Here is a 24,337-nt window from a genome sequence, read left to right on the forward strand (position 1 = left end):
CATTGCTGCGTGCAGAGAGGATACTGGCAGCAGCCCTACTGAAGCCAACATGCTGTGTTGCTGATGTGAGGAGTGAGGAATCTGAGGAAACATTTTCACACTCACTTGTAAACCTGTTATGCAAAGTGGCCATTTGGGTACTTGGCTCGTGAATCTAGGGGGAGGGCGCGTTCTCGCGTGCACGTGCGTGCAAGCGCGTGCTCTGTACCATGCCGTTACCGTACCTTGACACATTTACCAGCCACACTGCCACAGCCACCACTGCATCCGTGAGAAGGAGCAGCAATACTGAGCTTCACTCCGTCTCACATTTATCTTTAAAAGTCAGTGTTTTAACAGTAAAATCAAGGATGTGTATTTATTTCTACATGTTGCTGATCTGGAGCAGCTGTTACAACACATCTGTCACAGGTAATGTTATACGAATCTACTTCTAGTCTGTACACTATTTACAGTGGAGTTATGGATGGGAATTTCAGCAGACTGTCTTTATTGGGGGGGGGAAAAGTTTTGGAAAAAAAAGGGCAAAAATGTGTTGATGTCTTCTATTCTTTTGTTCTTGTTGTTTTCTTATGAAATTGATGGGTTTCTGATGTTGAAAAGTAAACAAAGTGAAATGTAGTGAAATCAATAGGCTCAGTGGTGTGTTCTAGATTTTTTTGGAGGGTATACTGTAACAATTCCCCCCCTAGTTCCTCCCGCACGCACCGCACGCACGCGCGTATAATTAATTAATGTTAAAAAAAAATGCGCGAGCGGAAACTCGGCCAGGCCCACTCAGGCCCAGTTTCACAGTAACACACTGAGTAGGCTACACTTACAATATGCTTTGTACTGATTTTCTACTGTTTCTAATGTTAATCACCCTGTAACTCAACCACTTCGGAGCTGCTTTTAGCCTTGGATGCATTTCTTTTTTTATTTATTTGTATTACCATAGAAGTGCAAGGATTGTTATAAATAAATGCTGGTTAGGCTTATCAGATATAATAGCAGTGTTAACAGCAAGCATTCCTGTATCTATTACAGAATAGTATTAACTTGGCATTGAAGACACAAACTGTATTGAAGATTCAAGATTTTGCTGTGCTATGATGCACAATTTGAATACTAATGAAGTACTCAATTCAGTGACCTACGTTCAATGAAGTGAATGGCAGGTGTTGAAATGTGTGCATTCCTTCGCCAGTAGCCATTAATTATCACCTCAAGAACAATAGCCACACACATGATAAGACTTCACCTCAGAGTTTAGCTCCATAAAGAACCTCTCACTCCGCTATACAGCTCCGAGATGAGGTTCTATGTCGTTCTCATCCAGGATCGGGCGAACGTCCGCCAAGGCTCCGCTGTTTACCCTTTTGTATACATCATATCCCAAAACTAATGGTAGATTTCAAACCGCACGGATGTTTAAAGTTTGGTTCGGAGCATAATATTTTAGGTCCGAAGCGAAACTACCCGTTTAAATCGCTTATTTAGTCAGCCTGTGGCCATGTTTCCCATTGTAGCCAAACCTGGAGCAGTACTGGCAGCGGACGTAGGGGGGTTTTCCGGGTTGAATGGGTACACACACACACACACACACACACACACACACACACACACACACACACGGTGCAAAACATAGTCTCGGTCACGCCTTCGGCTTGGAGGAGACAATAATAAGGTTATCAGGTTCAGTATCTGTTGTTCTGTTCCCATTGTTCCTTTTAGCACACCTTACATCTCACCCACGCATGCTTTAAGACTCTCTCATCAACACAGAATACCTGTTCACATGAATGGAAACCACAGCTATTAAAGCTACCGTGACAAACACACATCTGGTCAAACCTGATCTCCTCTTGTCCTCAACTAACACTGTCCTCACGCTGTGCCATCCACACACCTGCTTTATTATGGGGCCAGGCTCTGCAGAGCAAGGCTCCGTTTTGTTATTGCCATTATTCACTATTTATGGGGCCAGGCTTCAAGCATGGCTCCGTTTTGATATTGGCAATATTCTGTTTCTTCTCCTTCTTCTGCCGTTTCTGGCTTAACCGTGCATACGCTTTTTATGAAACTCGGCCATATGGTAGATGGTCATGAAAAACTATCAAGAAATTAATCTCACAATCTTTCGTCAAAAGGTGGCGCTATAGCACTCAATTGAAAGTGCAAACTTTAAACAGGTACAACTCATGCCCTTTTTGACCTAGAGCCATAAAACCTCGATAGGGTCTTTCCAAATATCACTGAAACCAATCTTACTCCAATTGGTCCAATTGGCGCTTTTTTTTTAAAATGCAAAAGTCATGCCTCGTTTGGCCGACAGCCATTAAACCTGCTTACACATGTGCCTTGACTCTCTCTCTTTGTCTCAATTTCAATCTATTCCGTTTCCATGTGTTATTGTGCTATTATTGCACTTTGCTTTTTTGTCTGTCTGTCTGTCTGTCTGTCTGTCTGTCTGTCTGTCTGTCTGTCTGTGGGTCATTCCAGTTTTTAATTGCATCGCACAAAACATGACTGCATCAAATAATGCATGTGCAATTTTTAAAGATAACATGAAATGCTTATTTGAGAGTATGTTTTTACAATGTGTGAAAATAGCCGATCTACAATCACACAACTTTTCAGATAGCAACCCTTTGTGAGCTTGTAGATCGGATACTTTCACTAGTTTTCGTTCCGAGGAGACAAAAAAAAAAATGAGGCTTGGTTCATAATGGACGGAAATGATTATAGATGTCAACATATACCGTCAGGGAAGCCATATATCTAGCTCAATGAGAAGAGAGGCAGCCTGTGAATCCGTAGGTTGCTGATTCGATCCCTGTGCCCGACAATGTATTGAAGTGATCATGATTTGGCTTTCTTAGGTTTACACATAGTTTCTTGAGGATAGGCTTAGGCGTTGTTTTAGTGAGGGTTTAAAATGCTCATTTGTTAATTGCATGGTCTTCTTTCTCTCAAGTTCAGTCTTCTATGTTTCTATGGCTTATTGTGCATATTACTTATCATTGCTTCTTTCTTTTTTCTTTCTGCATTCACTGGCCCCGTATTATCGCTGCTTGCAGCTATATTTCTTGTTGTTTTCTTATGAAATTGATGTGTTTCTGATGTTGAAAAGTAAACAAAATGAAATGTAGGAAAACAATAGGTAGGCCTACCCTTCTTCCCTCAATTCATAGAGGAAGTATAACATACTTTAGCCCTGGCCTGAAACATGACTGTCATACCTTTATGTAGATGTACGGGTCGGGTTGTAAATGGAGAAAGTTCCAAAACCAGGAACAAGTATGTTTCAGGGTTAAACTGTCCAGTCAGTAAATAAAAAAATACAGAACACTTTGGGGTTTCAACCACTGTCTGTGTGGTCTGACTCCACCGGGTGTACCGTGTTGTGGCATCACGAACAAACGGCTCAAATCAACCTTGGTGAACGAAATTAATACACTTCCTGAAAAGATCTATTCAGTTGCGTTTGGATTGGCTTATGAGAGGCGGTTCACCTTCCTCTTTCCTCATTGGACTGTATTACATGAGCTGTAGGGAGGGGCTCTCCCTCAGAAACAGGCAGCCGACCGACCGACCGGCTGGCTGGCTGACGGCTGGCTGGCTGGCTGACTGACTGACTGATATCAACTGTGACCTTTTTGTCAAGATACAATATATATATATTATTCAGCTTAAAAGATTAGGACATGGAGCTAGCTTTAAACTGAGACCATCTGTTCTAAAAAAAAAAAAAAAAAAAAAAAAAATGCATAGAGTAACTGTCATGAAGGGCGTTTTGATTACTGTGATTACACATATTATTTCACCAGATTATAAGCAACATCTGGTGATATGACACAATACCTTACATGCTCATTCTGCATGCATACAGTTGACATAGAAAACAGAACATTCTCTCTGTTCAGTGTATGTTTGTGCAGAGACCTGCAGACATTAGCGCCAATCCTGTGGGTGCCGGGGAGCCCGAGCACCCAAGGAGAAAGCCAAGCACCGACAGGGAATGTGCTGGTCGGATGACTATTGTGTGATGCTTTGTAACGTGCACAGGATGCATGATGTACCCGCTCTGATACCGTGTGTTATTGTGAACAGATTTCTCTCCCTGTAATCTGCAAAGTCATTATGCCAGTTATGGTTTCATCATCAGCCAATAATCAAATTGTATGACTTGGAATGTAGTAAAAGAAAAAAAGGTCATTTTGCACACCTACTGGGATAGGTGCGTAGGAGTTGAGTATGCCTGCAGAGATGGTAGTTGCAGAGAGGCAGGTGTTCGTTGCAAGGCATGTGGTACATCCTGTGGTACATCCTGGTCACACAGAGGAAGCTGTTATACGCATTTGCATATATTATGCACACTCACAACCGTTAACTTCACCAAAACAAGATGACGCCGACATGCACAGCGGCGAACTTCACCCTGTCAAAACGAGATGGCACAGAGACAAGTTGACTTGCTTGGTCTCATACAACCTTTGATTTCCTTTTCTACAAGTAAGACGCGCGAACGCTGGAAGCGAACGCAGCTCGAAAATATTGTGTATTTACGGACTTGTAATCCGTGTTATTTCACCGTGATGGGGAGAGAACATTGACATCGTGTGTGTGTGTGTGTGTGTGTGTGTGTGTGTGTGTGTGTGTGTGTGTGTGTGTGTGTGTGTGTGTGTGTGTGTGTGTGTGTGTGTGTGTGTGTGTGTGTGTGTTTTGCAGGCTGTTGTGCATTTTAATCAGAGCATTGTCTACATTCCTGCACTCTGGCGCACTCTGGCGGCTGCACACAGGCAGTGCATGCACACAGAGAGACACACACACAGACAGACAGAGACACACACACCCCGAGCACGGTTTCATAGTAAGCTCCACTTGCGCGCCTTTTTTCGCTGCGTTCGCAAACACATCTCACCTGTGTGAGACATGACCTTTGACACGATCTAAATGTCTCAATAGAAGAGCAGGGAGACAAAATATAGCCGCCCCAATTGTATAAGTTATATTGTATTAACATACTCTACCATACAGATTGGACAAAATTACATTTTATCCATTAAAAAAAAGTTACACAGTGCCTCTTTAAGTAGATCTCATGTCATTATTTTTACAGTGCTTTTAAAAATACGTAAAGTAAAAGTAAAAGTAAAAGTACATTTCTTAATTTTTATATCAATGAATTGCTGTAATGTTTTCACAATGAATTTATAGGACCTTGTAACTCTTGTTTCTGATAAGTAACTCTCTGAAACCACCTGCACTGCATGCATCAAAAAAAATAGAAAATAGAAATGACTAAGGTGACTCTCCATCAAACAGACTCGGAACCAGAACCAGAACTTTTTGTTAGGGATGTTGAGTGTGACCCAAGTGCACAGCAAGGAGGAGGCAAAATGGAGGATTAAAGCCCACCCGGGCGAGTTTATTAACAATAAGCTCAACAACAACGGGGGGAAGAGGGGTGTAGGCTCCGATGGCTGCTCCAACTCAGCTCGGGATCCCGGGAAACTGGAGAGGAGAGGAGAAGCAGGGTCAGATATAAATTCACAATGAAAGTGTGCGCTGCCACTGTGTAAGGTGAACAGGCTAAGAGCTTTACTAAACTGGGAAACTAGTCAGCAAGCTATACTTTACCATACGAGTGGAATGGTTAAGATCTGGCACTGAGCTGCATGCCGGCCAGGCTCTTATAGCCTCAGGGGTGATTGCCAACGCAGGGCAGGTGAGGAGATTGGGGACTGGAGGCAGGTGTGCTGAGAGTGTGCTGTTGAGCCCTCTGGGTGGTGCTGATGAGTACAGAGAGGCCACAGCAGCAGAATGTGGAGGCGAGGGGGAGCGAGACGTAACAGGACCCCCCCTCCAAGGATCGCCACCTGGCGACTGACGGGGGACGTTGGGGTGAACCCGACGCTGACGACGACCCCTCGGCTGGGGAGGAACCCGGGCAGAAGAACCCTCAGCTTGGGCGGAGGTCGGGGCGGGCCGAAGGCAACAGACCTGGCAGGCGGCGCTCCAGCTGAGAATGCGCCCAGAACTCCAGCAGACGTGGGGGGTGTGAAGCTCCAACCAGGGTCTGCCCAGGATGAACGGGGCGTCCGGGGAGTGAATGACGTAGGGGCGGATGTTCTCCACGTGATCTCCCGAGACAGTGAGGGACAGGGGCTGGGTCCGATGTGTGATGGGACCCATGGTGTGACCGTTCAGAGCGAAGGCAGAGAGAGGTCTCATCAGAGCAGAGACCGGGAGTCCCACCTTCTGAGCATACTGGAGGTCAACAAAGCTCTCATCGGCCCCGGAGTCGATAAGAGCTGGAATGGTGAGTGTCTGCCCCTGCCAGGCGAGTGTGACAGGGAATCTGGCAACACTGTTGAGGGGCTGGGAAGTGACGAGGCGACTCACCCGAAAACCCAGAGTGGGCGAAACTACTCCCCCTGGTGCCCGAGAAGAGGACACTCTGGAGAGCAAAATTGGACAGGAGTGAACACTGTGCGCTGAGCTGGCGCAATACCTACAGAGTCTATGTAGTCTGCGGTGCTCACGCTCAGCTGGAGATAAGCGGCCCCTGGGAGTCACACGGATTCGGCCCAGTTGCATGGAGTCCTCTCCTGAGGAACCAGGGAAGGCAGAAGGGACCTGCACAGGCCGAGTGAGACTGGACAGGGTGGAGGAAGATGGCTTGGAAGCAACATGATGCTGGGACGCCCTCTCACGCTTGCGTTCGCGGCGGCGCTCATCAATGGAAACGGACAGTGAGATGAGCTGGTTCAGAGTGGAGGGTCTCACACTCTCATCTAGGGCGTCCTTCGTAGCCTCACCCAAGCCATGGAGGAACGCGCTGTGAAGCGCAGGCTCGTTCCAATCACAACGGGCGGTGAGGATGCGGAACTCAGCGGCATAATCTGCTACAGAGAAAGAGCCCTGCTGTAGAGTGGAGAGAGCTGTGTCTGCGTCCTGCCCCTGGACGTCATGGTCGAACACATTCTTGAACTCCATCACAAAATCCTTGTAGATCTGCAAATAGGCTGCAGACCCCTCACGGCTAGCCAAAATCCACCGGCGCGCCCTTCCGGTGGTCAGGTTAGTTATGTAAGCTATACGGGCAGGGGAGGTGGAGTACATGCTGGGCTGGAGATCAAACATGTACTCACACTGCATGAGAAACTCCCGGCAGAGGGAGAAGGTACCGTCATAGGGGGCCGGGGCAGCAAGATGGGGCTCCCGAGTGGGAGGTATGTCTGGTTCAGGGACTGCGTTCGGCACAGGAGCTGGTTGGACAGGAGCGGGGGCCGGATGGCCCGGAGGTGGAGTGAGTCGAGCGCAGCGACCTGGTCAGAGAGATCCTGGACCAAAGTAGTGAGTCGGTTAATCTGGGCTTGCTGCTGAGTGGCCTGGGACTGCTGCAGAGTTGAAACCCCCTGGAGCTCCTGTTGCACATTAGAAACGACAGCAGACGCTTCCTGTAGCAGGCGGGAGTGCTGTGCTAAAACCTGTCCCTGGGCCTGAAGCGGACTGAGAGGCGGTGGTCCTCCTTCCATGCTGGCTGGGTCCAGATGGCCAGATCTTACTGTTAGGGATGGTGAGTGTGACCCAAGTGCACAGCAAGGAGGAGGCAAAATGGAGGATTAAAGCCCACCCGGGCGAGTTTATTAACAATAAGCTCAACAACAACGGGGGGAAGAGGGGTGTAGGCTCCGATGGCTGCTCCAACTCAGCTCGGGATCCCGGGAAACTGGAGAGGAGAGGAGAAGCAGGGTCAGATATAAATTCACAATGAAAGTGTGCGCTGCCACTGTGTAAGGTGAACAGGCTAAGAGCTTTACTAAACTGGGAAACTAGTCAGCAAGCTATACTTTACCATACGAGTGGAATGGTTAAGATCTGGCACTGAGCTGCATGCCGGCCAGGCTCTTATAGCCTCAGGGGTGATTGCCAACGCAGGGCAGGCGAGGAGATTGGGGACTGGAGGCAGGTGTGCTGAGAGTGTGCTGTTGAGCCCTCTGGGTGGTGCTGATGAGTACAGAGAGGCCACAGCAGCAGAATGTGGAGGCGAGGGGGAGCGAGACGTAACACTTTTACTCCTATACACCCATACAAGATGTAACCAAGAGGCGAGCGGATGGGGAAGCCAGAAACACAGCTAGTGTGAGAGCAGAAGTGAGACCAATTGCATTTTAGGGAAGAAAAAAGAAACAGCCAACCTAAAAGTACTCAGTACTTTACAGCCTTCCTCTTTGTGGTCACAAAGATCATATGTACCCACACGCACAACCGTTAACTTCACCAAAACAAGATGACGTCGACATGCACAGCGGCGAACTTCAGCCTGTCAAAACAAGATGGCACAGAGACAAGTCGACTTGCTTGGTCTCCATACAACCTTTGATTTCCTATATTAACACATCTGGTCAAAATTCATGTCAGATCCTGTGTGAGACATGACCTTTGACACGATCTAAATGTCTCAATAAAGAGGCGAGCGAAGGGGGAAGCCAGAAACACGGCTAGTGTGAGAGCAGAAGTGTGGCCAATTGCATTTTAGGGAAGAAAAAAGAAACTGACAACCTAAAAGTACTCAGTACTTTCCAGCCTTTCTAGAAATGTACTCGAGTAAAAGTAAAATATTTTTCTTGGAAATGTACTCAAGTAAGAGTAATAAGTATACAAAAAATCTAATACTCAAGTAAAGTACATATCCTCAGAATCTGTACTTAAGTACAGTACGCAAGTACATTTACTCCATTACTGTCCACCACTGCTCACTTGTAAACCTGTTATGCAAAGTAGCCATCTGGGTACTTGGCTCGTGAATCTAGGGGGAGGGCGTGTGCTAGCGTGCACATGCGTGCAAGCGCGTGCTCTGTACCGTGCCGTTACCGTACCTTGACAAATTTACCAGCCACACTGCCACAGTCAGACACCACTGTATCCGTGAGAAGGAGCAGCAAAACATGGAGCTTCACTCCGTCTCACATTTATCTTTAAAAGTCAGTGTTTTAACAGTAAAATCAAGGATGTGTATTTATTTCTACATGTTGCTGATCTGACTGGAGCAGCTGTTACAACACATCTGTCACAGCTAATGTTATACGCGGGATCTACGCGGGGTCTCTACAAACAATAAGCATTATGGACGGGAATTTCAGCAAAAATTTCTTTATTGGGGGAAAATACGTTTTGGAAAAAGGGGCAACAATGTGTTGACGTTTTCTTTTCTTTTGTTCTTGTTTTCTTATGAAATTGATGTGTTTCTGATGTTGAAAAGTAAACAAAATGAAATGAAATGAAAGGAATTTTATTGTAGGAAAACAATAGGTACCCTTGTAGTATATTTAATAACATAACATCCACATTTGTTAGCATTATTTAACTTCACAAGTCTACAGGGAGCATACAGACAGAAGAAGTGTGGGTGCTGAGTGTGATGAGTGTATGTGCTGGTATTCAGGCAGTGCTACTCTATTAGATGAGTGTGTGTGCTGGTATTCAGGCAGTGCTACTCTATTTGATGAATGTGTGTGCTGGTATTCAGGCAGTGCTACTCTATTTGATGAGTGTGTGTGCTGGTATTAAGGCAGTACTACTCTATTTGATGAGTGTGTGCTGGTATTCAGGCAGTACTACTCTATTTGATGAGTGTGTGCTGGTATTCAGGCAGTACTACTCTATGATGAGTGTGTGTGTGTTTTCTCCCCTGTGACTTCTAGTGTTGCCATTTATTGTGAGAGCAATAAGCTATCCGGTCTATGGATATTATATATGTTTATGAATTGAATACCAAGGACCTCAATGGAAACAAGACCGCAAGGACTTTTTTGGACGGACCTTTTAGACAAAGTGTTTTAACTGTACTTCTGCCTAATAAAATATTCAATCAATCAATCAATACTGTAAGCGCAAATGCATTGCTTTTTTCATAGATTTTCTTGTTAATACCTGGCAACCCTCCCCCCTCTCTCTCTCTCTCTCTCTCTCTCTCTCTGAATCAAATGCGCTGTGTGTGCCAGTGTGCGCTAGTGACACACGCGTGCGCACACGCAGTCACACACACACACGCGCACACACACACACACACACACACACACACACACACACACACACACACACACACACGTCGCGATGCAGCGCTCAGTTCCACCAGTCCACCACCACACGACACAAATATAAATTAAACTAGACGTGTCGCAATTCTGGGAAATTGCAAAGTGTGGTTGCGCCGACGCCGGTCGCAGGGTGCCGCCGCCGGGACTCGAGTGATACGCCGGGAGGAATACCCTTGGAGGCCGCGCGGCGTGCGATTCGAATTCGGTGCCGATCGGATCCCGCGTTTGTGATACGTGCCGTTTTGATTTTAAGAAATAGGCCCCTCCCAAAAATAAATAGGCCCCTCTCACAAATGTAACGGGCCAATTGTATTGTCACTTCACTCCTGAGATCACTCGCGTTTCATTTTGAGAGTATTGATCCCCCCAAAAATTATGTTTTTACATCGAACGGTTACGCATTTGTGGCAACCCCTATGGATCAAAGTGGAAATGCTTTTGGGGATTCGTTGAGTAAACCACCCTCGACATGTGATCATCATGAACCACCCCTATAAGTCTTGAAACGCTAGCCCTTATGGTTTCTGAGAAAAAAATACTTGAATGGGAGTTTTTTCATTTTCCCTTTAAAGTGGATGGGGAAATTTAATGCACTAATAAATCAATATCAATTAAACAATGTAACCAATCCCTTAGCAAAATACACGCACACGATTCCCGGTGAAGCCCGTCATTTTGACATATAGCACTAAATTGGGAAAAAAAACTGTGGGAGGAGTAGCGGGACAAAATAAAGTTTATCTAGAGGAATAAAGTGGGATTAATTCTTAAAAAGTTTGCAACGTCTCTGTTCCGGCGCGCCAGTCAGTGTTTATCAGTGTTTATCAGTGTTCATCAGTGTTTATCAGTGTTTTATCAGTGTTGAGAAGCAGCGATCAAATGAAAGAGGAAGCTCTATTTAAACTGTAAATAGAGCTCACAGAACAAATTTTGGCCTCTATAGACCTTCACAGTAAGGTACAGTCAGCAGCGAGAGGGGGTGGGGGGAGAACTGCCTCAGTGCCTCTATGAAGAAGCTGCCGGCGCCTTTTCTTTTTTCTCTCGTTTTTTTCATTAGAGGTAGTATGAATTAGCTTTTTTTTTAATCATGTCGCGGGCCGCATTAAACCCCTCCGTGGGCCGCAAAATGCCTGCGGATCACGAGTTTGACATCCCTGATTTAAAGAGACCACCCTGTTGAGAACATGAGCTGTGATTGACATGTAGAAAAGTGTGGCTGTTTGTAAACAACCAGCTGACAGACAGCTGATTACAGTATGACTCCAGTATGCATCATGAACTAACTCCATGCTTCATTTGGTTTTGTTTTAAGGACAACATCAGGTGATCGGGTCTCAGGACATCCTGGTCAAAGTGGGAGATGAGGTGATCTTTCCATGTCTCATTAAACCACTGTTCAACATGGCCAGGAAGTCAGTGGAGTGGTCCAGACCTGACCTGACGCCGGCTTACGTGCATCTCCTCCAAAATGGAGATTACAATAATGACGATCTGAACCCGTTGTACAAAGGGAGAACGTTTCTGTTTCCTGCAAAGCTTCCTAATGGTAACATCTCACTGAAACTGTCCAGGGTGAAGCTGTCAGACGAGGGGACCTACAGATGTTCTGCTCCACAACTGAACATCTACACTTTGATCCAGCTCCTTGTTGGTAAGTTTTATGGTCCTAGTGATGCTGTGACCAAAGATCCAACAGGCCTGAGTCACAATTCAACACAACATTGTACACTTCACATCAAAGACAACACTGCACTCCATACAGCCATTAATAAACCTCCCTCTCACAACACTGTAACCTGTGTGGTGTTATGAGGACAGACAGACAGACAGACAGACAGACAGACAGACAGACAGACAGACAGACAGACAGACAGACAGACAGACAGACAGACAGACAGACAGACAGACAGACAGACAGACAGACAGACTATTTCCCAATGTTAATCTTCCGTTAAAAACCTAGTTGTCACCTTTGACCTCAACCCAAGACGTTAATAGTCCGTAGGCCTACTGATAGCACAAAATAATATAACTTAAGTTTATAAAGACATAAGACAGAGCTGTCTTCCATCATTAAGAAATAATAATAATGTATATACAAATTAAGGAACCGTGTACAGTAGCTTCACCTGCCGCTGTTGCATTTAGGGGAAACACTGTTGTTAATAAAGTATTCAATGACTTTGGAGACTAAGACTAAGACTAAGACTAAAAGACTAAAATACTAAGGTTTTGATATTTAGTCGACTAAGACTAGACTAAGACTAAACAATTTCAGAAGACTAAAATGGGACTAAAACTAAATGGTGTGTTATTCAAAAGACTAAGACTAAGACTAAATCAGAATTTGCTGTCAAAATTAACACTTACTAATCTAATTACAGCAGAACTCAAGCTGTGTCTGGAAAGAATGTTTTACATGTACTCGCTTGTTGTAGCATCCATAGCTTTAGATTTTAGATTTGTAAATATTGTCAGCATTGTAGATGGATGGATATATTGATTGATTATATTATTGATTAATATATTTTTATGTTTTTGCAGGGAATGTGTCTCAGCCAGTGATCTCTTCAAATGGACCAGAAGACAGTGGTTTATCTTTGACATGTGATTCTGGGTGCTGGTATCCACAACCTGAGATGTCTTGGCTGGACAGAGATGAAAACATCATCACTGCTGGACCCTCAGTGACACACAGACCTTCTCATCACTGTTACATTGTCCAGAGGAATGTGACAGTGAGGCGAGCAAAGAACGTGACCTGTAGAGTTCACCTGCCACGCTTCAACTACACTGCTGAGACACAACGTTACATATCAGGTAATGTTTATGTTTATTAAAGGATCCCCATTAGTCTACTCTTCATCCATGTGTGAAGCTGCATTTAAAATGGACTCATAACAAACATTACATGTACATTTATTTATGTATTAATAAATGTGCACTTATTCATGTGTTAATACATGTGCATTTATGTATGTATTAATAATGTAAATGTACATATATTTATGCACAGTGACTAGTGTAGCATGCAGGACACATGGCTGTTAATGCAGACCACAGTGTTAGTGTAACATGTAGGACAGGTGGAGACCAGGCAGGAATCAAACCTGCGAGCTTTGGACCACAGGACTGTAACCATTATAACACCACTGTTGATTTGATTGATTGAATTGTATAATGTTTACAGTTGTGTCATAACTATGTGTTTCAGAGGATATGATTCACACAGAGAAAGGATCAACTGGATCAGTGATTGCAGGGATTATTACACTGATCATCATCATCTTAGTGGCAGCAGTACTGGGATATTTATACTGGAAGAAGAAGCACCCTGGTGAGTTTTGTTTTATTTATGTTTGATAAATCATCCATCTATGCATCTATAATGACATGTCAAAGACTTTGTCAATATATTGATTATATTGATCAAACATGTGTTCATGTTGTAAATGTATCAGTGTTTGTAAGTTAAGTTAGTTAACATGATGTGTATTAACCTGTAATATTTCTCCTCTATAGATGTGAAACAGACTGGTGATGTTGAAGGTAAGATACAATCCGTGATGTTCTGAGTTCCACTGCATGCAATCAACTGCCGTACTGCATCTGTTATTTTACTATGATTAAATAAAATAAAGTATACATAATATGTATGTATTTATTTATTTATAAATGTAATACTGTATTCATGAAGTGTTACCACACTAAGCTCCAGTCTACAGATTAACACATGATTTTACTCTAATGTGTTTCAGAGATGGCTAGATTGAATCCAGCAGACCAGCCTATAACTTACTCAGGTAGGTCCTCTGTTTTATTATCAATCTGTATTCTGAGGTGATTCAGTTCTACTGGTTGTTTCTCTCTCTGTATTCTGAGGTGATTCAGTTCTACTGGTTGTTCCTCTCTCTGTATTCTGAGGTCCTCTGATTCAGTTCTAGTCGATTTGACATTTCTACTTTATCTGTTCAATACTAAACGTAGAAATGATCTTCCCATTGCTTTTTTTGTTGATTTGCATTCTTATGGGGACCTAGACATATTTTAGACTGACCTGCAATTTAAAATATAACATCAGAAATGGATTCTACACACAGGAAAACCCATTCAGTGACCATCTTGGATTATGCAAATTCCCCCAATGACAACTTTGGGCAACCAAGCCAAAATTCAAATGGACTATGTGGACATTTAGAGTGGATGTGTGCTCTTTGCATACAGTGAATGAGACCCTCACTTCATTTAGGCTACATAGGCTATATAACAGTCAAACATACCACAGTGGTTGTTTAAGAAGACTCATATTTAAAGACCTGGCGAAATGAAAAATATGTTTTTCACCCTCAAGACAAAATAAATAAAGAGTAAAGAGAAAAAAACGAGATGTACTTGATAATTGCACAGTCAACTTTTTATCAGAGCTACAGCTGTGTGGACATCTCTCTTCACCCCAGCGCTACTTTAACCAGCATGAGATAATTAACACACTTCCAAACGGTGAACATTGTTTAAGTCACAGGAGCATGGTTTTCATATCATAAATATGAACTTTAGCCAAGATCTTGCGTTTAATCCACGTGATTTCTTATTTACTTCTGAAAAGCATCATAGTAGCTTAGCAGCAACAGAAGAAGTATTTCCTCTCAAAATGGCCAATTCTCCCGTAATATGTATATATTAGTCAACCGGTTTTATTTTTAAGTCTACTTACAGGAAGTAGATGGACTAAATTAGAAGTACATGACACACCAGAGCTCCGCACCGTATAGCCTAGTAACTGACACTATACATTTTTTTTTTTTAAGTAAACACCAACTGCTCAAATCAAATTATTTGCGTCGACTGAGGTGGTCTGGACTGACTAATCGACTCGTTGACTTTCAGGGGACAGGCCTAGTAATAAGCAACATAGTAACATAAACACACTTTCTGTGTGAGATGCAGGCTACATACAGAGCCTTCTCTGGCTGATGCCTTTCCCATAGCCCAGGGGGATGGGACCTTCTGATTGGTTCAGAAGCATACAGTTTCACACTGAAACTTAAAAATAAAATGACCGAAAGACTCATTTCACCAGGACTTTAAGTGTTTGTCCATGATGCATGTGCGAATGGATAACAAATATCTAAAGGAGACAGCGTGTGTGTGTGTGTGTGTGTGTGTGTGTGTGTGTGTGTGTGTGTGTGTGTGTGTGTGTGTGTGTGTGTGTGTGTGTGTGTGTGTGTGTGTGTGTAAGCACACCGTGATGTAGCTTCATTTCTTTATTATTTATTCATCTAATAGTTCATTTAATTGGTTCAGGCAATGTCACAAACGCCATGGCCAACGCTCCATATCAGGACAGTTTTTAGCGTGATATCACTGTCAGATCACCTGTTCTCTGACAGGTTGGAGGCTGTGTAGTGCAACGCCACAGTGATAGGTTGTGTGATCACTGGTGATGATGAAACAGCCGGAAGGAGAGAGGTCAAGAACCTGACACAATGGTGTCCCTCTTTAGGGCATGTCATTAAACACACTTCATTGGAAGGATACACATTTTTCCTTTTTCAGTTGTCAAAAAAAACTAGGGGTCCCGACCCATAGTTTGAGAACCTCAGGTTTACATGGTATCACTGTAATCCTTGACCATCAAATAGAGGTAGAATCACATCAAGAAGAAGCGCACCATTCAAAGTAATAGGGCGACAGAAAACAACATGGCGGCCTCTTATGTTGTCATTTTGACTTCAGGAGAAATGATGCTAAATGCATCACTTGGTTATGGCCACCAGGGGGCGATTTTGTGACGGCTCCATAACTGAAAATGTTCAGGGCCCCAAACTGTACAAGTGTAGCAAGTCATCTGTTGCTAGAACATGATAACACACTTCAAATGATACATTCATACATTACGGATGCAGTCATTGATGTCTTTTTTTTTATATTCTTATTCAGATCTCATAACAAATGATGAAGAAATTCGTATTGTGTTGGTTGGGAAGACTGGAGCTGGAAAGAGTGCCACAGGAAACACCATCCTGGGTCCTGAAGCATTTGAATCCAATTTTTCACCTGATTCTGTGACATTGAGCTGTAATAAGGCCAGTGGTGTGGTTGCTGGTAGAAAGGTTTCTGTTATTGACACTCCAGGCTTGTTTGACACTGGGTTTAGCGAATATGTAACCATTGAAGAGGTCAACAACAGTATTACTTGTGCTGCTCCTGGTCCTCATGTGTTCCTGGCTGTGATCAAACTAGACAGATTCACAGATGAGGAGAGGAACGTTGTGGCAAAGATTCAGAGAGAATTTGGACAAAGTTCAGATAAATACACCATGATTCTCTTCACTCATGGTGACAAGCTTGAAGGTTCAATTGAAGAATTTGTGAATGATTCTCCAGAACTACAAGAATTAATCAGCAAATATAGTGGTTTTTATCATGTCTTTAACAACGAAAGTAAGGATCCCTCTCAGGTCACTGAGCTGCTGGAGAAAATCAACCAGATGGTGGAGGAGAACGGTGGAAGCCACTACACCAATCAGATGTTCCAAGAAGAAGTAAGGAGACAAGGTAAGAGAAACAAGTCATTACTCATTAAGGGTAGCTGATATTGGAGGAGTAAGTGGTGGGAGAATGGACCCTTCGCTAAGCCCCACCCACTCCACGAAGTTAGTCACACCCAGGCCTGGCGCAGCGCCTGGCAATCTCTGCTTCTCACCCATTGACTTGCATGTTAAATGACGGCTTTTCCCCTTAAAAATAATCGATCATTTCAGCAGCAATAGCTTCAAAATCTCTTCTAAATCTAGTCAACAAGGCCTGCAGTAGGCTATGCACTGGACACATGTGCATGACATTATTTCAATAAACTAAAAACACGGGAAATGTTAGAGGGAGTAATAGCCATGGATACACGACGGTCGTCTGTCTCGACCGTCATGGATGAATTTCAACCTGGTGTTTGCACTTTCTCCATTTATAGCCCGTACATCTACAGAAACGTTCATATTTCAAACATAAAGTGCTTATCCCATGGCCACGGATGTTACATTTATGTACGGGCTCTCAAAAGTACAGGTATCATCCGTATTGTTCAATAAAAAGCGTTTTAATCTGATCGGTGGCCATTTTTTCCATATGCTTTCAACTAAGCGACCCTATCGGTTGGTAGGTGTATTGCACTCTGATACGTTATAACTCTATGAGAAAATGGCCACCGATCGGATTAAAATGCTTTTTATTGAACAATACAGAATATACGGGTACTTTTGAGAGTCCCGTGCATCATTTTAACATCCGTGGCGGCGTGGCCATAGGGTAAGCAATTTATATTTGAAATCTGAACGTTTATATATACAGTATATGTACGGACCGTAAATGGAGAAAGTGCAAACACCAGGTTGAAGTTGATCCATGACTGTAACAGGAGTTTTCATGTACCGCAGGGTAAGACTACAGTAGCAGTTAATAAATAGACGAACAAATGAATGAATATACTTTAACGTGCGGAATCCGAAACAGGCAGCGCTGTGATTCTGAATTTTGTTACGATTACGGTGATTAGTAGCCTATAACATTGTAAAGCGCTTTGAGTAAGTTTGAGTACTTAGAAAAGCGCCATATAAATGCAACTCATTATTATTATTATTATTATTGACACCACCTGGGCGAGTCAGTCGTGTCGTGTAACTTTCTGACAGCTGTGTATGTGTTCAACAACACAGCCATATTCAGCCTTGCCGTTTAAGTGGCGATTTCAGCTTAATTGGGAAAAGCAGCCTCCAACGGGTTTGGTTACGTGGTTCATAGTCACCATTGCGTTATACAGGCTACACAGGTTCGTGGAACAATGAAAGCATTGGCAAAAATAGTGAAGCAAGGCAGTGTTGAAGGTAAAGCTAAATACCCAATTTTACACCCAACTACACTAAACCAAATCTAAAATGTAACCGAACAAACAATAAAAACAAGCAGCAATGATAAGAATGCTGGGTAGAGCAGCACGGCACGGCAGCACGTCTTCATACACCTCCACAACCCCTGTGGAGGACAGAAAGACTGGGGCAGATCACTGGTACAATGGCTCTTTGAGCTGTTGTAGTGGCATAGCCACATTACGTAGGTCAAGTGCTGTGTAGTCAGAGACTTACCGGCGAGGCAGAGTCATAGACCCTGCCTCTCTGGTTGTTGCGTGTACAGCACTAACGTCTCCGGTCTCCGTCTGCTCACACTGCCCGTCCTTCCCTCTGCTTGTTCTCCTGTGTATCGTTCCTCTTTCCCCCTGCAACCGGCCTGACTCTCGAGGCAGCCTCCCACGGACGGGATCCACACCTGGGGCCAGTTGCACCACCTCACACTAAGTTCAAACTTAGCCTAGTTATAGCTTAACCCATTCAATCCGGGGATGCATCTCTGTCATTTTTAGATTTCTTCGGCTATTCAAAAATAGCAGATCTACAAGCTCATAGCGCGGCACCGAGTGCCGCGCTATGAGCTTGTAGATCTGCTATTTTTGAAAAATCGTGCAAATGTGTGCAAATCTTTGAATATATATATATATATATATCTCAAATCTTTGCTTCTGGGGGTCCCTGGAACAAAAGTATGTTACAAATGTTTAAAAAAAATATATATATATATATATTTAAAGATTTGCACAAATTCTCACGATTTTTCTAAAAATAGCCAAATAAATCTAAAAATGACAGATACTCTCCTGGTCTAAATGGTTTTTGTTAAAGCCATGTAAGCTATAACTAGGCTAAGTTTGAACTTAGTGTGAGATGGTGCAACTGGCCCCAGGTGGACAGGACACCACCGGATGTTGCCGAACAACATTCGGCCAGACGGATGGAGTGTCCATCGCACAGCCTGGCCCCTCATCGGCGGTGGCGTCCCTGTCCCCCTGTACTTCCGCCCGTGGGAGCTGCCCTCCTCCTATGCCAGGTCCTTGTCTCCTTCTCCTCCTCTGCTCCTCTCCTGTTCTCTTCTCTTCCACTTTCCCTTTCAAACATTTCCCTCGTTCGCCCATGTACCCTCCCATGAGCTCTGACTGGCTCTGCGCACTGCCAACGTGTGCTCTGGTTGGCCGAACATCTCCTGCGTCGCCATGGTTACTGTGCCCAGCTGTAGGCATTTTCAGTCATTAGTATCAGTGTCTGTCAACAGGAGTGGTATGGACAGTGACAGGGACAGAATAATTAATACACACTAGTCCATACCTGGTGAAGTGCGCTGGCGAAAGTAGTTGCAAACGTGGGGTTAAACCCCCCGTCCGTCCGTCGCGTCACATCGCGTCCCGTTGCCCCCTGCGCCCCCCCCCCCCATAATAATAATAACAATAATAGTCCTGCCGACTGACAGTTACATATAGACAATGCTTGCTAAAAATGTATTGACTGATTTGAAAATGACCTAAATATACTGTACTATAATCTCATTATGGATTATTATTTTAAAACATTTCATTTGAGTTCTGCTACAGTATTACCACACATTTATGAGACTAAAGAAACACCCACACTCTTAAATAGAAGTGTGTATAATGTTTCTTTTGACCTGTTGGACAGTGTTTCTATCTCATGTCACTTCAAAGGAATAAACAGCAGATAATGTATGAAATCCATAATGAGTTTAGTCCAGGTGGTTATTAATGTTGAAAATGGACAGTGTTTCTGATGTGAACCTTTTAACCCATCTTTTCCTGCCATTGACGAGATTTCTCGTTTTTCTCTGCATGGCTCAGCCTGCCATCGACGAGAAAAACGAGATTATTATTATTATTATTTATTTATTTTTACTTTTTACATTTTTCGTTTATCACAAAGGAAGCAGGAGATAACGCGATGCGAAGATTTTCTGCTCCATTCACTTCAATGTTGAAAAATAAACGGAGACAAAATTCACATTTTAGCTATTTTTGCAATGTATTTTCTCTAGCAGGGAAGGGGGTAGATTGTGTATATACTCTGGCAGTTAAAGAGTTAAGACCCAAGGCCGATGCAAAAAATGTCTTCTAACAGTTTTATGAAAAACCCATGTTTCTGTGATGCTCAAAACCTTTTCATGTCAAGGACCCCCAAAATTATATGTATTTGGCCACGGACCCCCATCTGGAAATATTTTGTTCAGGGACCCCCAGAAGCAAAGATTTTAGTTAAAAATGTTCGCTTTAAGAAAATGTATAGATTCGATTTGTGCACATTTTCAAGAAATAGCAGATCTACAAGCTCATAGCGTGGCACAAAGTGACGCGCTATGAGCTTGTTGATCTGCTATTTTTGAATAGTCAAAGTATATAATAATGGATAAAGTGGTTAAAATGATAGTAATGGTATATTAACTCCTCTCTCCCAAGGACCCCGGCGGGAATGGCACCGAGTCAGTAAAAGATGGAGTCGTCAGTTAGAGAAGCTTGCAAACATTGATGACTCTAAAGTTACCAAAGTTAAGAGTCTTGTGTTTTGGGAAAGTATAGAATTCCGCATAGGAGAGGGAAGTGATGGAGTTGAGGTCTTCTTGGGGTTAAGAGATGATGGCACTGAAGTTGCAGTTAAGAGAATGTCTAGAACCCACAACCTGTACGGCGACCTGAAGAATGATGAACTATATCTACGTCTTCCAGAGCTTGATGATCCTTCGATTGTAAGATATGTTGACTTTGTAGAGGATAAGGTCTTTGGTTACCTTGCTCTTCAGTTATGTGAATACACACTGGAAGAATACATCACTAAACTTCCAGAACAGGAGAGGAAAAAGCTTGCAAAACAGTTCCTCAATAGCTTAAGAATTCTTCATTGTCAGGATAGTCAAATTCTCCACCGGGACATCAAGCCTCAAAATGTCTTGATTGGTAAGAAAACAAGCAAATAATATCAGAATTATAAGCAACTATGTTCAATTTATTTTAATCTAAAACCTGTTATTATATTGATCTACCTACTTTCCCCGCAGATATACTAGGCAAGGCAAGATTGGCAGATTTTGGAATAAGCCGACGAATAGACCAAAGAAATACAACGTATCACACAAAAGTTGCAGGAACACCATGCTGGATGGCAATGGAGACTTTGGATCCCGATTTTGTCGGATATAAAAGAAGCACTGATATCCAGGTTAGTTTTTTATCTGTGAGAACAATTTAATTCATGAGAAATACATAAAAATGTCTTAACTCATTTTCATGCTCATTCTTAAGCCGGCTGGGATGCTGATATATTACATCCTTTCTGGAGGACACCATCCTTTTGGCGACAACATTAGATGTGAATCCAACATTAGGGGAGACAAGTCCAAACTGGATCATGTTGATGATATGGTTGCTAAGGATCTTGTTGAGTGGATGATCCATGGAGAACCAGAGAGAAGACCTAAAGTGGAGCAATGCTTGGCTCATCCCTTCTTTTGGCCAAACACACGGTACGAGTTTTTGTTCCACACATCATTCATTCATTGATCTATACACAGTATTTCATCATATTATGTTAATCTGTTTGATCAGACAATAAGGTACTCATATATTACCAATATGTTTGAACAGAATCAGAATCTACTTTATTGTCACATCACTGGTTTATAGTTGTAAAGATGTAACTTACGCAACATATGTTTTTGCATACGTTTTTTTCCATTGGTACTTAGGTCCACATAGTGGCAGGTGCATGATTAGACATAATAACAATAATAACACATAGGGTAGAAAGTAACTGCACAGGTAAAAAACTCACATGGCAGGTCCACAGGTAAAGTAAAGTCTGCACAGAGGAACATATCCACATGAAGAGTAGGCTCATGTTTTCACTATTTTATTCCCAGGAGAGTGGAGTACTTGGGAAAGATTGGAAATGAAAAGGAAGTTGAGATGCATCGAAAAGCTGAACAGGACGAGGACAAGGCCAAGGATGAGGAGGAGAAGAAACTCATCAGGTCATTGAAGGTCCTCATCCCTGCATTAGAGCAGTATGCTGAGCAGGGACAGTTCAACGCATGGAAACAAAAGGTTAGTTTATTACTAATAATATGAGAAAACTGTATGCTAACACGTTTACCTTTATTGTTTTATATTCTTAATTTTATTCCTTGTGTTCTTTATTTCTCTTTAAATGCATTTTAATGCCTCTAAATGCCTTTGTTTACGACATATACAAATAAACCTTTCTAAAGTAACTAAATCATAATTTCATGCTCACATCCATCTTTATGTTTTTAAGTGGTACTGTGTTTTTAAGTTGGACTGTGTGTTTTTAAGTTGTACTGTGTTTTTCCAGTTCAGAGAAGCAGAGGAGGAGACCAGACAGTTGTTTGAGAGGATGGATACATTTCAAATGAAGAAAGGCCCTGATGGGAAGCCGATAAAGAAGTTCTACTCTGACAACTCATTTGGCCTGCTGCGCTTCATACGCAACTTCCATGCACACTAGTAAGTTGAATTACATCAACACAACCTCCATGAACACTAGTAAGTTGAATTATATCAACACAAACACAAACCATGTGTTGAACATTAGCACTCGTGCCATTACACTCAAACAAAACATCTGGTTGTTTTGTCCAATGTAATTTGTGATGTCCATGTCACATGATATTTAAAAAATATTCTAAATGTGTGGAGCACTTCTCAGAGCATTTCTCTGGATGATTTAAAAACAAAACAACAACGATCTCTCATACATTCTCTATTGCAGTGGTTCTCAAAGTGAACACTGTAGTTCTCAAAGTGAACTCTAGTGGAACTGCAGTGGTTCTATTGCAGGGGTCCTTGAGGGGGTTCTAGGGGGTCCCCATCAACATTTGTAGATCTGCTGTTTTCAAAGATTTTGATATTTTTAAAACATTTTAACAAAACAAATCTTGTATGTCTCGATGTGAAATATTTTCACATCGGGTTCTGCGGCCAAATACATCAATCAATTTGGGGGTCCTTGACATGAAAATGTTTGAGAACCACTGCTCTATTGAATATTGTCTATTAGGAGCCATGGAGCTGAATTAAATGATAGTGATAGACATAGTGATATGATTTGAATTGAATTTAATTGATTGTGATAGTATCACTATAGTTGTGAATGTGGTCACTAATCAGAAGTAGTGATTTGAATGAGCACTGCTTTGTGTTCACAGTCCTGAGGCTGCAGCTGGTATCAACCTGATGGAGATGTTTCCTGGTTTGTTTCTATACGTTTACAAGTTTGCCAGAGAACAAGACTGGAACTCTAGGCCCGCCCTGAAGGAAATGTTTGACTTCTCCCAGATGTGAGTTCACTTCCTGAACGCAGAAGAAGATACAGTATGAGCATGCTGCATCCACAAAACATTGATTCATGCCCATAGGGGCTGGAGCCTATCTCCTGTTAATGTAGCGTGAGGCAGCTTGATGTACAAGTACATCCTCTGGAGTCTGGACATGATGCTAGTATGTCACAGGGACTTATCCCCCAATCCAAGCCTTGATGCTGAGAGCCAAGCAGGGAGGCATTGGGTCCCATTCTTTTTTTTGTGTCTTTGGTATGACCCGGCCGGGGATCGAACCCCAACCTCCCAGTCTCAACGCCACTGAGCTGGATGGTTTTCCAATATTTACATATCCTTAATTTTTGCATCTTTTCATGTTTTATATACACCCAGTGATACGCTAGTTTAGAACAAAGTAAAACAAAAAAAGAGCTTGTAGATCTTCTGTTATTGCTATTTCTACCAAAACCTTTTTGTTTTTTGGAATGTCCACAATAGAGTCCAGGTTGAAAGTGGTTAAGTCTGTCTGGGTTTATACATATTTAACCAATAAACAAGAGCTTGTGACTAATAATCACCAGTTCTTATTTCCATTTCCTGAAATGTAATGTTTATTTTTTAATATACAAGTTATCCACCCGACAGTGACGATACAATACATTGTATTGGTATTGTTTAATGTGCCTTGATGTGCCTATTCCAATGTGTCTCAAACTTTCCAGGCCCCAACCCCCCCAAAATAATATATATATTATTTTGATTATATTTGAATTGCAAAATTAGCCGATCTACAAGCTCACAAGGCATTGTGAGCCTATCGGCTATTTTCAAAATGTTTTCCCCTTTCTTAGGTAATATTTGACAATTTGGCCAACGTCTGACCATTTTTTAATAGTTTTTTTTTATAGTTGATTACTTTTGATGCAGTAATGGTCTTATTTATTTTAATTTTAGACGTATTAAAAAGGTTTAAAATACCCTTAAATTGTCACTTTAGAAATGTGCAGATACCCTGTCTACAGTAAACA

The 24,337-nt window shown here is 42.6% G+C and overlaps 1 protein-coding gene across 2 annotated transcripts; it reads left to right on the forward strand.

Moving 5' to 3' along the window:
- Nucleotides 1-277: 277 nt before the first annotated feature.
- Nucleotides 278-24,324, forward strand: LOC308095768 (uncharacterized protein). 2 transcript variants are annotated; one of them, XM_080442813.1, is made up of 13 exons: nt 278-411; nt 11,404-11,742; nt 12,636-12,911; nt 13,306-13,428; nt 13,614-13,640; nt 13,850-13,894; nt 16,032-16,649; nt 20,437-20,931; nt 21,033-21,193; nt 21,277-21,497; nt 21,894-22,077; nt 22,346-22,497; nt 23,199-24,324. In XM_080442813.1, exons 1-13 carry the CDS (start codon nt 351-353, stop codon nt 23,332-23,334), a joined length of 2,838 nt encoding a protein of 945 aa, XP_080298939.1. In that variant the 5' UTR covers nt 278-350; the 3' UTR covers nt 23,335-24,324. The 2 variants fall into 2 exon arrangements, with proteins under 2 accessions (XP_080298939.1, XP_080298940.1); XM_080442814.1 differs by lacking the exons at nt 13,614-13,640; nt 13,850-13,894.
- The last annotated feature ends 13 nt before the right edge of the window (nt 24,325-24,337 follow it).

Source organism: Gymnoscopelus braueri (assembly GCF_963280865.1).
Source record: "Gymnoscopelus braueri genome assembly, chromosome: 11".
In the NCBI taxonomy this organism is placed as follows: domain Eukaryota; kingdom Metazoa; phylum Chordata; class Actinopteri; order Myctophiformes; family Myctophidae; genus Gymnoscopelus; species Gymnoscopelus braueri.

Bases quoted from the DNA above. Each gene is read 5' to 3' on its own strand.
- LOC308095768 (XM_080442813.1), top strand. From the start codon at position 351: ATGTGTATTTATTTCTACATGTTGCTGATCTGGAGCAGCTGTTACAAC. The intron at 13,895-16,031 runs GTAGGTCCTCTG...ATTCTTATTCAG, and splicing joins CCAGCCTATAACTTACTCAG to ATCTCATAACAAATGATGAA. The intron at 16,650-20,436 runs GTAAGAGAAACA...CTCTCTCCCAAG, and splicing joins AGAAGAAGTAAGGAGACAAG to GACCCCGGCGGGAATGGCAC.